This window comes from Cervus canadensis, chromosome 1, assembly GCF_019320065.1.
Source record: "Cervus canadensis isolate Bull #8, Minnesota chromosome 1, ASM1932006v1, whole genome shotgun sequence".
NCBI classification, from domain to species: Eukaryota; Metazoa; Chordata; class Mammalia; order Artiodactyla; family Cervidae; genus Cervus; species Cervus canadensis.
In genome coordinates, this window is record NC_057386.1 from 6,801,622 (window position 1) to 6,813,571 (window position 11,950).

Sequence of the window (11,950 nt, forward strand, 5' to 3'; positions counted from 1 at the left end):
CCCCATCTCGCCTCCCATCCAGGCTGCCCCATAGCGCTGACATTGAGCAGAGTTCCCTGTGCTGTCTATACAGTAGCTCCTTGTTGGTTCTCTTTTAAATATAGCAGTGTGTACATGTCCATCCCAAACTCCCTAACTAGCCCTTCCCCTCATCTTTCCCCTTAGCTTCTTATGGCACCTTCCCCCACACTGGGGTGACTGCTATCTGTATTATAAAGATTCCAAATAGGGCAAAAATGGTTTTATTTAACATGCAGCAAAACAAGGGCAGCAGTTGATATATCCAGTAGTTTTTTGTCACAAAGTGACCTCAATAGTAATGAGTAGCACTCATAAATAACTCTAAGTCTAAAGCTTACCGTAAAGGTACATTCCGCATAGTAGTCCCACAGAGCTTCCCAGGGCTGCAGCAGCCCATCTCTGGAGAGCTCTTGGATTTACTCCTCCAGGAGTGAAATGGATTCACTTTCTTTCGTCCGTCCTAATGAAGCAGTGAAACCTGCTCGCTGATGAGGGGAGCGAAGGGGGTGATGGCCTCTTGATTAAGGAAGCCTGGCGAGAGAGGGAGGGCTGCTCCAGGGCTGCCTCTCCCTGGAGCTGGCTCTGGCTTATCCAGCTGAGTGTGGGTGAGCCACCTGCTCATTCCCCAGTGGCTGGGTCTCACCTGCCTGTCGCCCCGTGAGGCCTAGCTGTAGCCAGTGGACGGAGCACTGTTGAAGCAATAGGGTCTGGTGACTCGATTCAAGCAAAGCCCCTAATCTCACCACCTCCAGACCCAACATGTCGCTCGCTGACAGTGCCCCTCAGCAGCTGGGGACACTCGGGGTTTCTGGGCAGCAGGTAAGGACGTAAGTTTAGTGCAATGCGCCTGATCCTGAGGCCTCCTGTTCCCAACCACGAGCCACCCCGCAGGCCATCTGGTGGGAGGAGGGGGGCCAAAGCAGGACACAGGGTGCTGTCTTCCCCTTCCGAGGCGTGAAGGGCAGCGCAGCAGTTTGTTCCAACGCTGAGCAAGAGGTAGTGAGTGAGTGAGATGGCCTGTTCCCACGGCAGCAGGCACCCTCTTCCCAGAAAGTGCTGGGTACCTGCTTCCGAAGAAGGCGCAACACTGCTCTCTTCCACTTCCTTTCCTAGTTGTGGTCCAGGCTGCTGCGAGGCCAAGTCCTACTTCCGGCAGCTTCCGTTCCTTCCCTCACTGTGAGTCCACAGGACACAGCCTGCCGCGGCCAGGGCCCAGCACAGCTCCTCTGTGGCCAGCCGCTCCAGGCTCATGCTGCCCACAGAGGGCGAGGGTGGCGGTCCGGCAGCACGCCAGCGCCCTGCTCTGGGCCCAGGGCCACTCGGGAGCCTAGGCTGTGCCCTCCTCCCTGGAGCCTGCCAAGGGGAAGCCTGGGTAGCAGGGGGGCTGAGAACTGGGGATGTGAGGATGTGGTCCTGGAGGGTCCTGAGTCTCTGCATCAGAGGATGCCAGCACAAGGGGAAAACCCACTCCAGCCCTGGGGCCATGTCCCCAGGGGGACGGCACAGCACCGGGGCCACTCCCCGCTCCTGATGCACACGGCCACTTCCAAGTCACACAGGTAGATAAAAACAGGTCCTTTTAGGGGCTGAAGGAAGAGAGATCACAGCAGCGGCTCAGCTCCCAGCAGCGGCGGCCAGGGCCCCTGTTCCACATCAAAGCTCTTAAGCACAGCGGTTAAGACGTGAAGGAGGACTAGGCCTGGAGAGCCTCCCATCTTGGGGCAGCCTGCCTGGGCTCCAAAGTGCAGCCGACACGTGTCCTCTGGGGTCATAGGTTCCCCCACTGCTCCACAGGGGGGAACTGGTCCACCTCACCCACCTCGGTGCTCAGCTGCTCCCCCAAGGCGAAGGTCAGCCTGTACCGAAGCCTCGCCTTCTCCTGCAGCAGAGGGGCAGCGCGTCAAGACACCCCTTCTGATACCCTTGGGGCACTTTCATGCAGGGAACACGCCCTGCTCCTACCACCCACCCCATCCTCACTTGGTCATTGGGCCAGGGTGGAAAAGGGACATGGGAGAAGCAGTAACACTCCAGGCTGGGAGGCGGTGGACACGGAGGTCTAAGCTGGGGCAGCCAGGGCAACCCGCTCACCTTCAGCGGGTTGGCCAGCAGCATGACCTGTGTGATGGCTGCAGGTGGCTGGATGGGGCTGAAAGGAGAGAGTTCTGTCCCAGAGGGTGGCTGCAGCTTCACTTTCATTGACTAGAGAGAGAGACAAGCTCCTTTGAAGAGATGGCAGTGCCCTTGAGGTGGAACGGGGTGTAGGCACGTGGGTGCAGGAAGAAGCCCCAGGGGGCGGGGATACCTTGGGCACTGCGGCCTGCAGCACGATGCTCTTGATGGGCAAGGGAGCCGTGTTCAGCATGGACACCACCACCACCAGCACATCAGGCCGTCCTGGAGGGCACTCCTTGGCAAAATGGAAGAGGATGCGGAAGCCGTTTTTATCATAGGCCGTCACAGGAAGGGCACTGCCTGTGTGTGAGAACGGGGCAGGTGAGGGCGCAGGGAGAGGCTGGCCTGAGACAGCACCGCAGCCGACAGAGGGCACAGCAACCCCGGGGCCAGGAAGCTCCGGGCGGAGCCTGGGAAGAACCTCCCCCGAGCGCACAGTGGGGACAAGCACAGGCTGCGACCCCATAGTGTGGGCCCCGTGTGGCTCTAAGGGACCCTGGCAAGAAGAGCCTGGACCCACCCACCCCTTGCATGCGGCCCACAGCTCTGCAGGCTGGGACCCCCGCCCCTCACCCCGAGCCTCCAACACCTACTAGGCTTGATAGATTCCAGGGGCACGTGGACACTGGCCAGGGAGAGCTCGGGCCCCTTCACGGGGCTGCCCTGGGCCTGGAAGAGAGGGCTGCCGGGCCCCGTGGAGAGGGGGAGTAGAGGCCGAGCGGCGGCGCCTGGGAAGAAGCTGGAGGTGGCGGGTTTCACCAGGCCTGATGTCCTGGGCAGCAGGAAGGAGGACAAGGCGTGTCGAAGGCCAGGCAGAGCTGCTGGCCACCCTGCGCGGAGGCCCCCAGACTAGAGCCGGCTCTCCCCCATCCCGGCTTCCAGATTCCAGCCGACCCACCAGACTGAGAGGGAACTCCCGCAACCCCCTGGGGCTGCCTCCCCAGCACCCCACTCCCGCTCATTACACTTTGGCCTCTTGTAGAAGCTGGTCGAGGACATCCAGCTGGTGCAGGGTACTATCGCCCAAAGCGGAACCGTGGTACCCGGGGGTGATGGGCTTAGCCTTTGGGGCCGGAGCTGGGGCCAGGCCGGTGGAGAACAAGAATGGGCCGGCTTTGGGGGCAGGAACTCCAGCTGGGACCACCGGGGCCTGGGGACTGCCTGCGGGGGCCACTGAGGGCTGTAGGAGAGGCCCATCTGTGGGGCTACAGACTCCCGGCCCGGGTTTGGAGCTGAAGAAGTCCAGGTCCGATTGCTCGCTCTGGGGAATGAAAGCGGGAGTGAGGTGGCCCTGCAGGCGGCGGAGGCTCCAGGCTCTCCACCCTGCCTGCCCCCCACGCTGTTCCCGGGGGCTGGGCTGAGCCCTCCGCACGAACAGCTGTCCAATGGACAGGGCGCATGAAGCGCTGTGTGCAGGAGGGTGCCCGGGGCCAGGACAAGGCTGGCAAGGGGGGCAGACATGGCGCCCGCCCCTACCTGGAGCAGGGGCCACTGGCTGTTCCCAGCTGCCTCGGCGGGAGGAGCGCTGGGCACCGCGTCGGCGAGGCCTGAGGACAGAGGAGACGGCCGTGGTGGAAGAGGCTCTGGCTAGGGCAGCCCCAGCCCCACCTCACCTGAGGGAGGGTCACGTGACCACCAGGCCGTCTGAGGGTGAAGGGGTGTCCCCCATAGCTTCCGGAGGGGAACGGGCCCTCTTCTGTCTTTATGCTGCGGGGGTGCCTCCCGGGGAAGGGGGAGCACAGCCAGACACGGCGTCCACCCGAGGACATTGCCCTGGGCCCTCCTCACCCTCGCTCAGCACCCGGGGTTCCCTCGGGCCCCCCTGCCCAGGGCAGCCCCCCTAGGACGCACCCAAGCAGAGCAGCTCCTCGTCCAGCAGGCTGAGGGCGTTGCTCGTGCTGCTGGGCCCTGGGGGCGCCTCGGGCTGGCCAGCTGAGTGGCTGCGCCCAGGGCCCGAGGCCTGGGGGGGCGGAGGGAGGACAGGGATGCTCGAGCTGGCGGGGGCGGGGGCCAGAGCTGGGGGCGGGCTGCTTGGCGCATCCACCTCGGCAAGGTCGATGAGAGTGCCTTGGTCGCTGGAGTGGCTGTTTCCTGGATGGATGACGGAAGGGGGCAGGAATCACCGGGGGCCCCTCCCAGGCTGCGCAGGGGAGGAGGGCCCTGAGCACAGCCTCTGGCCGCCTCCCAGAACACCTGTCCGGGAAGCGGTGAAGAGCTGGTGGAGGCGGCGGGTGGGGACACCCTGTGTGACCTCCTGGGAGGGGCTTGGAGGGCCTCGGAGTCCCCTCAGGCCTTTGGGCTAACACGGGGTCACCCTGCACTGGGGCCTGGCGGTGGGGACCCGGACTGCTCTGGAGGGAGCAGGGAACCAGAACACTTTACCTTCTGAGGTCACCACCTCGCCATTGATGACCTGCCCTTCAACGACTGTCTTATAAGAGTTGATGACCCGGGAGAGGTTGTCACTGGCCTGTAAGATGTCCCCTAGTACCGGAGAGAAACCCGTCACTCCTGGCATGACGAGGCCCCCACCACACACCATCCAAATCCCCGGGTCACCCCCTCAACCACCCTTCCCGTTCCACTCACCTAAACTATTGTCATTGTCCTCTGTCTCACTGGCAAGTTTGAATAACGTCCGCCTCTTGTTCTCACACCGATCAAACAGCTCCTATTAGAGACCCAGGCAGGAAAACTCGAGCTGCCAGGAGATCACCTAATCTACCGTCCACGCCAGAGTCCCGGCTCCCCGGTACCACAGCCAGTTCCTGGCAGATCACCCAACCCACCGTCCATACCAGGGTGTCCCAGCTCCCCTAGTATCATGGTCAGCTCCTGGCAGAGTCAGACTCTGCACGCATACTTCCTGCTGCCAGCCTCAGCCACTCTGCATCACAAGACACCTGCTCAGGCAGAGAGGCAGCCAGGATAGCAGGTCCCTTCCCGCCTCCCTGGCTGGCACATGCCTCAGAATTCAGAGTCTCTTATGTGACTGAGGACGGAGAAGCACACCGGGGAACCAGGGTGGGCCTTTCTCTGCCCAAGCGTCCCCAGGCAGAAGGCGAGGTGGAGAGCAGGGGCGCGCCCCGAGGCAGGTCTGCAGAGTCACGCAGACGGAGGGTGCCCAGCGCTCTCGTGAATCAGCCACGGCTCACGTGAAAATGGGGGCGCCACCCCTCTCGGCCTGGCTGCTGGTGGAGAAGGATCGCCAGGGGTGTAGCAGCGTCTCGGGGCAGGGACACCCTCTCCTGGGGCCTACCTTCATGAGCTCCTTGTCTGCCTCCGCAGAGCCCTCTCTGCTGTAGTGACGCAGCATCTCACCAAGCAGCTTCACGCTGTTATCCACCTCCTCTAAGGTGTGCAGACGCTCGGTCACCTTCTGGACCCGCGCCTCATCCTGCACCAGAGAGGACCAAGGAGCGAGAGCTCAGCTGGACTTGGCCCACCGCCCCCCCAAACCCTGCCAGGGAGGGTGAACACCTGCCCAGGGAACATGCAGGCCAAGGTCCGCCCCACAGAAGCTGCTTTCAAAACGTGATTCTTGGGACTACTGGCCTCAGACCTAATCTACAGCTCCTCTTTCAAAGCAGCAGCCCGCCTGCCCCCAAGCCTGACCCCACGACTCCCATTCCTCTCTCCTATCCACCCCCTGCTCCCACGTGTGGGGGAGCCCTGGGGACAGGGGAAGGGACCGCTGCTCTGGGGCCACGGGCTCCTCCTCCCCAGGGCTCAGGGCCCACCCACCTCCTTCACCATGGACTTGATGAGCTTGTTGGCCTCCTGCAGGTCATCTGGGTTTTTGCTTTTCAACAGCTTGGCTAAAAGCTGGAAGAGGAGGGCCTCAGAGGTGGAGGGACAGCAGCACCCCACTGGGGCACACAGGAACCAGGCACACCCTGGCGCTGAGTGAGCCCACACCCCATCAAGGACTTTACCTTGGATTTCTCCTCGTCATCAAAAACGGGGTTTTTGGGACGAGGCGGTGGAGACGGGATCAGCGTCCTGTCCACAGAGATCAGTGGGTCAGAATGCACGATGCCTGAAAGGGGACGGAGCAGAGGTCGCACAGGCTGGGCCGCCCTGGTGCCCGTTCTCACACAGCAAGGGGTGCCCCTGGGGCCAGGCCTGCAGGCCGCACACGCCTCAGCCCCTCAAAGCCCAGCCCAGAGCCCCCTGCTTGGGCGGACAGCTGCGTACCCTGTCTCTTCAACATGTGGTAGGCATCCTTGATCTTTGATTCTTCCGGCAGGGCCAATGTCCAGCTATAAAGTAGCTCAATAACCTTGGTCTTCACTTTCTCAGACACCCTGTCCCCCAGGTACTAAGGAGCAAAGGAAATGGGAAAACTGAGTGCGTGTAGCCTGGAGGCAGAGACAGAGGGAAGGCTGTGTTCACAGCAGTGAAATGGTCGCTAACTGGCTACAGTCCCCAGGTGTGAGCTGCAGGTGTGAGCCGGGTGTGAGACAGCGCGGCCGGGGGAGGGGAGCGGCATCCAGGGGGCACAGCCTCCGGTCAGGCAGGGGGCCGTGAGCTTGTCACCGCATTCACACACAATAAGCCAGACGCATAGCTGCACTTTCTCTCGAAGGAGTGAACGAGAATGCGTTCGCGGTGAAGAGGTGTCCCGTCTGCCCAGAGCTGAAGCGACACTCGTGTGTGACCGTGGCGGCCACGTGACAGGCGAGGACCAGTGACTGCTGTCACGGGAGCCCGTCAGCGGGCTCACTGAGGCCGGGAGGTCAGCAGAGACGTCCCTGTGTGCGCGTCTACCCTCAGCACGGCGTCCTCTGAGTACAGGACCCAGGGAACCCCAGACCCGGGAGACGCTGGTTCGCATGGTGAAAACCGTAAGGTGGGAGGGGGGAGGAACACAGAAGTTCTGAGAAACGAAACTGCCACCGACTGACCTTCGGAGAGACGACTTTGATCAACTCATTCAGAAACCGGAACTTGCCCACTTCGTTATGGAGCCTCCTGCCGCAGTTCTTCATGCAGGCTTCCAGCACCTGGGGCACAGAGGCCGGCGCTCAGGCCAGGACCTGGCACTCGGCCAGACCCCACATGCTGGCGGCGCTGCATAAACCCTTGCCCAAGAAAGGACCTAACCAGAAGAGGCGGCCCTGGGGGGCATCAGGGCAGTGGGATTACACTCAGAAGAGTTCCTCAAGGTGCAAACCCCTCCAGGGAAGCTCAGCAGAAACTAAAGTAAAAAACGCTGAAGCCCAGTTAACAAGACAGTCAGACGGTCAGCCCTGGAGCAGGCCTGCCTGCAGATCCTGCCCTTGGGCTTCACAAGTGAGGAGATGGAGGCAGAGACCACACATTCCTCTGATTCAGGGTCCAGGGCTCTTTCCACAAGCTGAGCAACATGTTGGGCAGGCCGGAGAGGATGTTTTAATTCTGTTTTCTTCATCCTAGACAGACATGCTATTTTCCCGCCCTCAGCCCCATCGATCTTCCTTCTGGGGCCTCAAGTTCTCAGGCACTGCTATGGCGCCTGGTGCCTGAGTTTATGCCAAGGAGTGAACCACCCACGTGCTGCCCACTGCCCTGGCTTCCATCTTTGTAAATCTGGGATTTTCAACTGCACCACTATGGATGTTCTGGGCCAGTCACCTGTTCTGGGAGCCTGTCCTGGGCACTAGAGAGTGCTCAACAGCACCCCGGCCTCCACCCACATAGATGCCAGTAGCATCCCCTGACCTGTGACAACCAACAGTGTCTCCAGACACTGCCCAGTGTGACCGACCTGCCCCCACTGGAGAACCAGGTTTAGCTAAGGCTTCGCTCGATGGAGGACACGGCACAGGCATGCGCGTAGGCTAAGTGCCTTTCCACAACGTCCCCCCTCCCGCCCTTCCAGGAGCTGAAGGAAGTCAGGAGAGAACCCGGGCACCCCGGTTTAGGGGAGGGCCTGGAGGCGTCCCAGCACCACACTCGGCTCCCCGTCCTGAATCCTCCGAGTCTGAATAAACGCTAAGATCTGCCCACTGGGCTGATGCCTTCACTAGCGACCCGCGTCCTTTTTAGCTACGGGACGAATCACACCTGGCCAGCTCTTACCTGGCAGGACAGCTGCCGGCCTGTCTGAGCCCCAGCCCGGGTCCCCGGCCCTACCACTCTGCCTTGGCCTCTCCGCTTCTCCCACCACACCTCATGCTCACACTCAGCCATCCGTGATGCTTGGGCCTGGCACAGGGGCACACACGTCTGTGGAACCACTGACTGTGCAAGGTCCAGGGAAGTCTAGTTTGTATCCAGGACGCTCAGCTGGCTGAGGGTGTGAGCCCTGACCCCCTCAGAGATCCCAGCGGACTCGTGAAGATCCGTCACCAGCACGAAAAACCTACCGTCAGGGCCTGGACCGCCTCCCATTCCTGCGGAGACTGGATCTTATGGGCCAGCAGTCGGACAGCGATCTGCGGCCTGAAGACGAGCAAAACCACACCTTCAGGACGCTGACCCTTGGCCAGCTGGCCAGCCCTCCTCTGCCAGTTTTTCACTCTCCCGGTCAACCGTCTCTCACCTGCCCCCTAACAGTTCCGAGACTCACCCTTCAAGCTCCTTGTTGATCTGATCACAAAAGCCAATTATGTATTCCCAGTCCTCCTGGCGGTTAGAAGGATTGGTGGCTTTATCTGGGGAGAGAACGAAGAAGATGACGACTGTTATAAATAGCAAGGAGGACACCGTGGAAGGTTTTCCTCACAGTTTTAACGCATTGATGTGAAGAAATTTCTTCTCTAATAGAGCAGACTCAATAGTTTAGTCAGACAGCAAGTCAAATACAAATACTTGAAAAAAATTTTTTTCTGGTAGTGCTGCATAGCTTCTAGGATCTTAGTTTCCTGACCAAGGATTGAACCTGGGCCCCAAGCAGTGACAGAGCAGAGTCTTAACCCCTGGACCACTACGGAATTCCCTACAAATATCGCTTTCTGTCCAGTATTGTGAAAGTTACAAACGAAAGAGAAAACAAATCTGAAGCCTCTCACTTTACGGTAAGTTAACGACGATTACTGAGCCCTCTAAGCACGAACTGTGCTGTCCGTCACTGGGGTCACAGAAACGGAATCTAAGCCCGAGCAATCAGCATCCCTGAGTTTAAACGGTCTTCCACGAACAAGGACAAAGATAAGCACTGAAGGGTCACCCAGGGTTTAAACTCCAGGAGGTGAATGTCAAGTCTCCTAACACGTGGTGTGTGTCCTCTCGTCTCAGTCATGCCCAGATCCTGTGCTTAGAGAGGACGGCCCCAGCTGAGGGGGGTTAAATGCGTTCCCATCTCTGATTCAGATCTTGGAGTCGGCCTCTTCCAGAAAGCACTCTCAAGCTGTTTGCTAAATTTAGGGCTTCAGGTTCAGAAGACTAACGGAAGACTGAAGGCGTGTATCCTTTTTAAAGCCCAGGCTCCTCCAGCAGATTTCCTCCAGGGCCAAAAGCAGAGTGAGAGCCTTGAAAAAGCCCTTCCCAAAAGGGGTGATGTTAGACGTTCCTGAATTCTGATTGCTCGTGACTCTGTTTCTTCACTTCCCTTTTCCTAATGTTAAAAATCACTAGCTCCACACTCAAACCCTAACGGACTCCGAGCCAGCCCCATCCCCGCCCAGGGGTCACGAGGCAGCAGACGCCACCCAGTGGCATAGGAAAGACCTGCAGCGCCCAGCGCTGTGCTTGCAGGACAGCGTTTCTGCTCTGGAGGCCAGAAAATTCTGGTGGTTTAGGATCATATTTGGAGGAAAAGAGAGATGTCAGTCCTGTCTTGAAAAGAGAATTAGCAGGCCCTTGAAAATGTCATGCTTGGAGGGAAGGGAGATTAATTCTATCAAGAGGGGCTATTTGTTGCCACAGGGAGCTACCAGCTGTCACCCTCCAGAGAAGCCCTGAGTCTCCCCCGACCAGGTGCCTGAAATTTTCTCAGGTGTCAGGGTGGCTTTGTTACTGCTGCTGCTGCTAAGTCGCTTCAGTCATATCCGACTGTGCAACCCTGTAGACGGCAGCCCACCAGGCTCCCCCGTCCATGGGACTTTCCAGGTGAAAGTACTGGAGTGGGGAGCCACTGCCTTCTCCGGACTTTGTTACTAATCCCTAGCATTTGAGATGCTTGGAGTTCCCATATGGCATTAAGAGGGTGTAGGATACAAAAGTAAGATGGTTTGAGGAGCCATACCTGCCCTTGTCTCTACAATCATTTTGGGAGCAGTCACATGCCTTCCACTGTTTGCCACTGGAAAAGCATGTCACAGACACAGGGGACAACGTGCACAGCCCCTCTCCTCCCCACACACGGACACAAAGCCATGGGCGTTCACCAAAAATGTGTCCTGCCCGCGGCTGCCACGACTCCATTTCTGCTTCCAGGAACACTCCCACCTACTTCTCACTTTCATTCAACATCTCGAGAACCCCACTTCCTGTCCCCCAATAGACTTCCCCACCACAAACCTGCAGGGAGCTCTTGGCCTACACATGAACACAAAGCCCTGGTTTCAGCCATGGTTCGCCCCACTTCTGAGTATCTCCCCCCACTCTCCAGCCAGTTGAGACAGCAGACCTCAGTCACCCACAGGAACTGCAAGAACCTCTGGAGGTAACCTGGGGTGACTCAGGCACTCCGTCTGCCCACCGCCTCCCGGCAGACGCACACACCCACCACCCACTCAACACTCTCCTTCACCTGCAGCGGAGGTGACGCCAGAACCTCCCCTGCAGATCCTGCCTTCCAGAACCGCCCCTCGGGACTCCAGGTTTCTATTTTGGGGTCTCTGTTGAAAGCCTCATGCTAGTCTGTGTCTCTGCCTCTATACATCCTGCTCTCATTTTCAACTCAATTCTATCACTAGCCATGACTGTCGTGGGACCTCTGGTCCAGGAGGGAGGGGAACAGCATTGGCCACCCCACCCCAACACGGCTCAAACAGTCCAGTGACAAGTTCCACGTAGCAAGGATAAGGATGGAAGGGAAGTCAAGGGTCAAACTTTAGTGCGAAGGTCTTGAATCAACGGAGACTTAGTCAACCACCAAGTCTTTTGTTAAACAGCCACAGAAAACTAAGTAGACAGCAAGTTAGGCCCTGGAGGAACGACAGGAAAAGTACAAGACTCGGATCCTACCCTTGAGGAGGTTACGCTCTTCTGGTGCAACTCATGAGAAACAACCAGAGCAAAACAAGACAGGGTGTAATTATAAGTGCTCACTTGGTGCAGAAACGAGTCTAAAAACACTCATCATTTCTCCTCCCTGACTTCCCTATTTCTATAAATGGTGCTACCATTCCAAAGCTCCTTTTGCCCCCAACCCCAGGCACCCAGGTCTGAAGGCTCCATCTTCCCTCTCCTCATCCAATTTCATTAGTCAGTCCTAATCTCTTCCTTCTCCATGTCTTTACTATTTTTTTCCTCCTCGAGGCTAGTAGGGTCTTAGCTCCTCTGCCAGGATTGAGCCCCGGCCCTCGACAGTGAAAGCGTGGAGCTCTAACCACTGACCTGCCAGGGAATTCACCTCAATGTCTTTTTGTGCGCTGTGCTCAGTGGCGTCCGACTCTTTGCAACCCCATGGACTGTAGCCCACCAGGCTCCTTTGTCCGTGGAATTTTCCAGGCAAGAATACTGGAATTGGCTGCCATCTTCTACTCCAAGAGATCTTACTGACCCAGGGATCAAACCCGAGTCTCTTGCCTCTCTTGCCTTGGTAGGCGGATTTTTTACCACTGAGCCACCTGGGAAACCCCAGTGTCTTTTTTTGTTTTGTTTT

General features: G+C 58.7%; 1 protein-coding gene across 7 annotated transcripts in view; it reads right to left on the reverse strand.

Annotated features, from left to right (window-relative positions):
* Positions 1-226: 226 nt before the first annotated feature.
* Positions 227-11,950, reverse strand: part of GGA3 (golgi associated, gamma adaptin ear containing, ARF binding protein 3) — a 14,966-nt gene continuing 3,242 nt past the window's right edge. The window contains exons 2-18 of one of the 7 annotated variants that reach the window (XR_006268064.1): positions 8,750-8,834; positions 8,547-8,622; positions 7,104-7,202; positions 6,394-6,517; positions 6,132-6,235; positions 5,941-6,021; positions 5,456-5,593; positions 4,786-4,867; positions 4,579-4,680; positions 4,048-4,287; positions 3,673-3,743; positions 3,162-3,457; positions 2,790-2,968; positions 2,327-2,496; positions 2,113-2,223; positions 1,086-1,900; positions 227-1,006 (exon numbers count right to left, since the gene is read on the reverse strand). Coding sequence is in view for 4 of the 7 variants with exons in the window: in XM_043460515.1 (XP_043316450.1) it covers positions 1,790-1,900; positions 2,113-2,223; positions 2,327-2,496; positions 2,790-2,968; positions 3,162-3,457; positions 3,673-3,743; positions 4,048-4,287; positions 4,579-4,680; positions 4,786-4,867; positions 5,456-5,593; positions 5,941-6,021; positions 6,132-6,235; positions 6,394-6,517; positions 7,104-7,202; positions 8,547-8,622; positions 8,750-8,834 (2,069 nt within the window). In the remaining 3 variants the exon portion in view is untranslated. Of the gene's footprint in view, positions 1,901-2,108; positions 2,244-2,326; positions 2,497-2,789; positions 3,027-3,161; positions 3,458-3,672; positions 3,744-4,047; positions 4,288-4,578; positions 4,681-4,785; positions 4,868-5,455; positions 5,594-5,940; positions 6,022-6,131; positions 6,236-6,393; positions 6,518-7,103; positions 7,203-8,546; positions 8,623-8,749; positions 8,835-11,950 lie in introns of those variants that run through there. The other 6 variants (XM_043460515.1, XM_043460537.1, XM_043460528.1 and 3 more) reach the window with 6 other exon arrangements.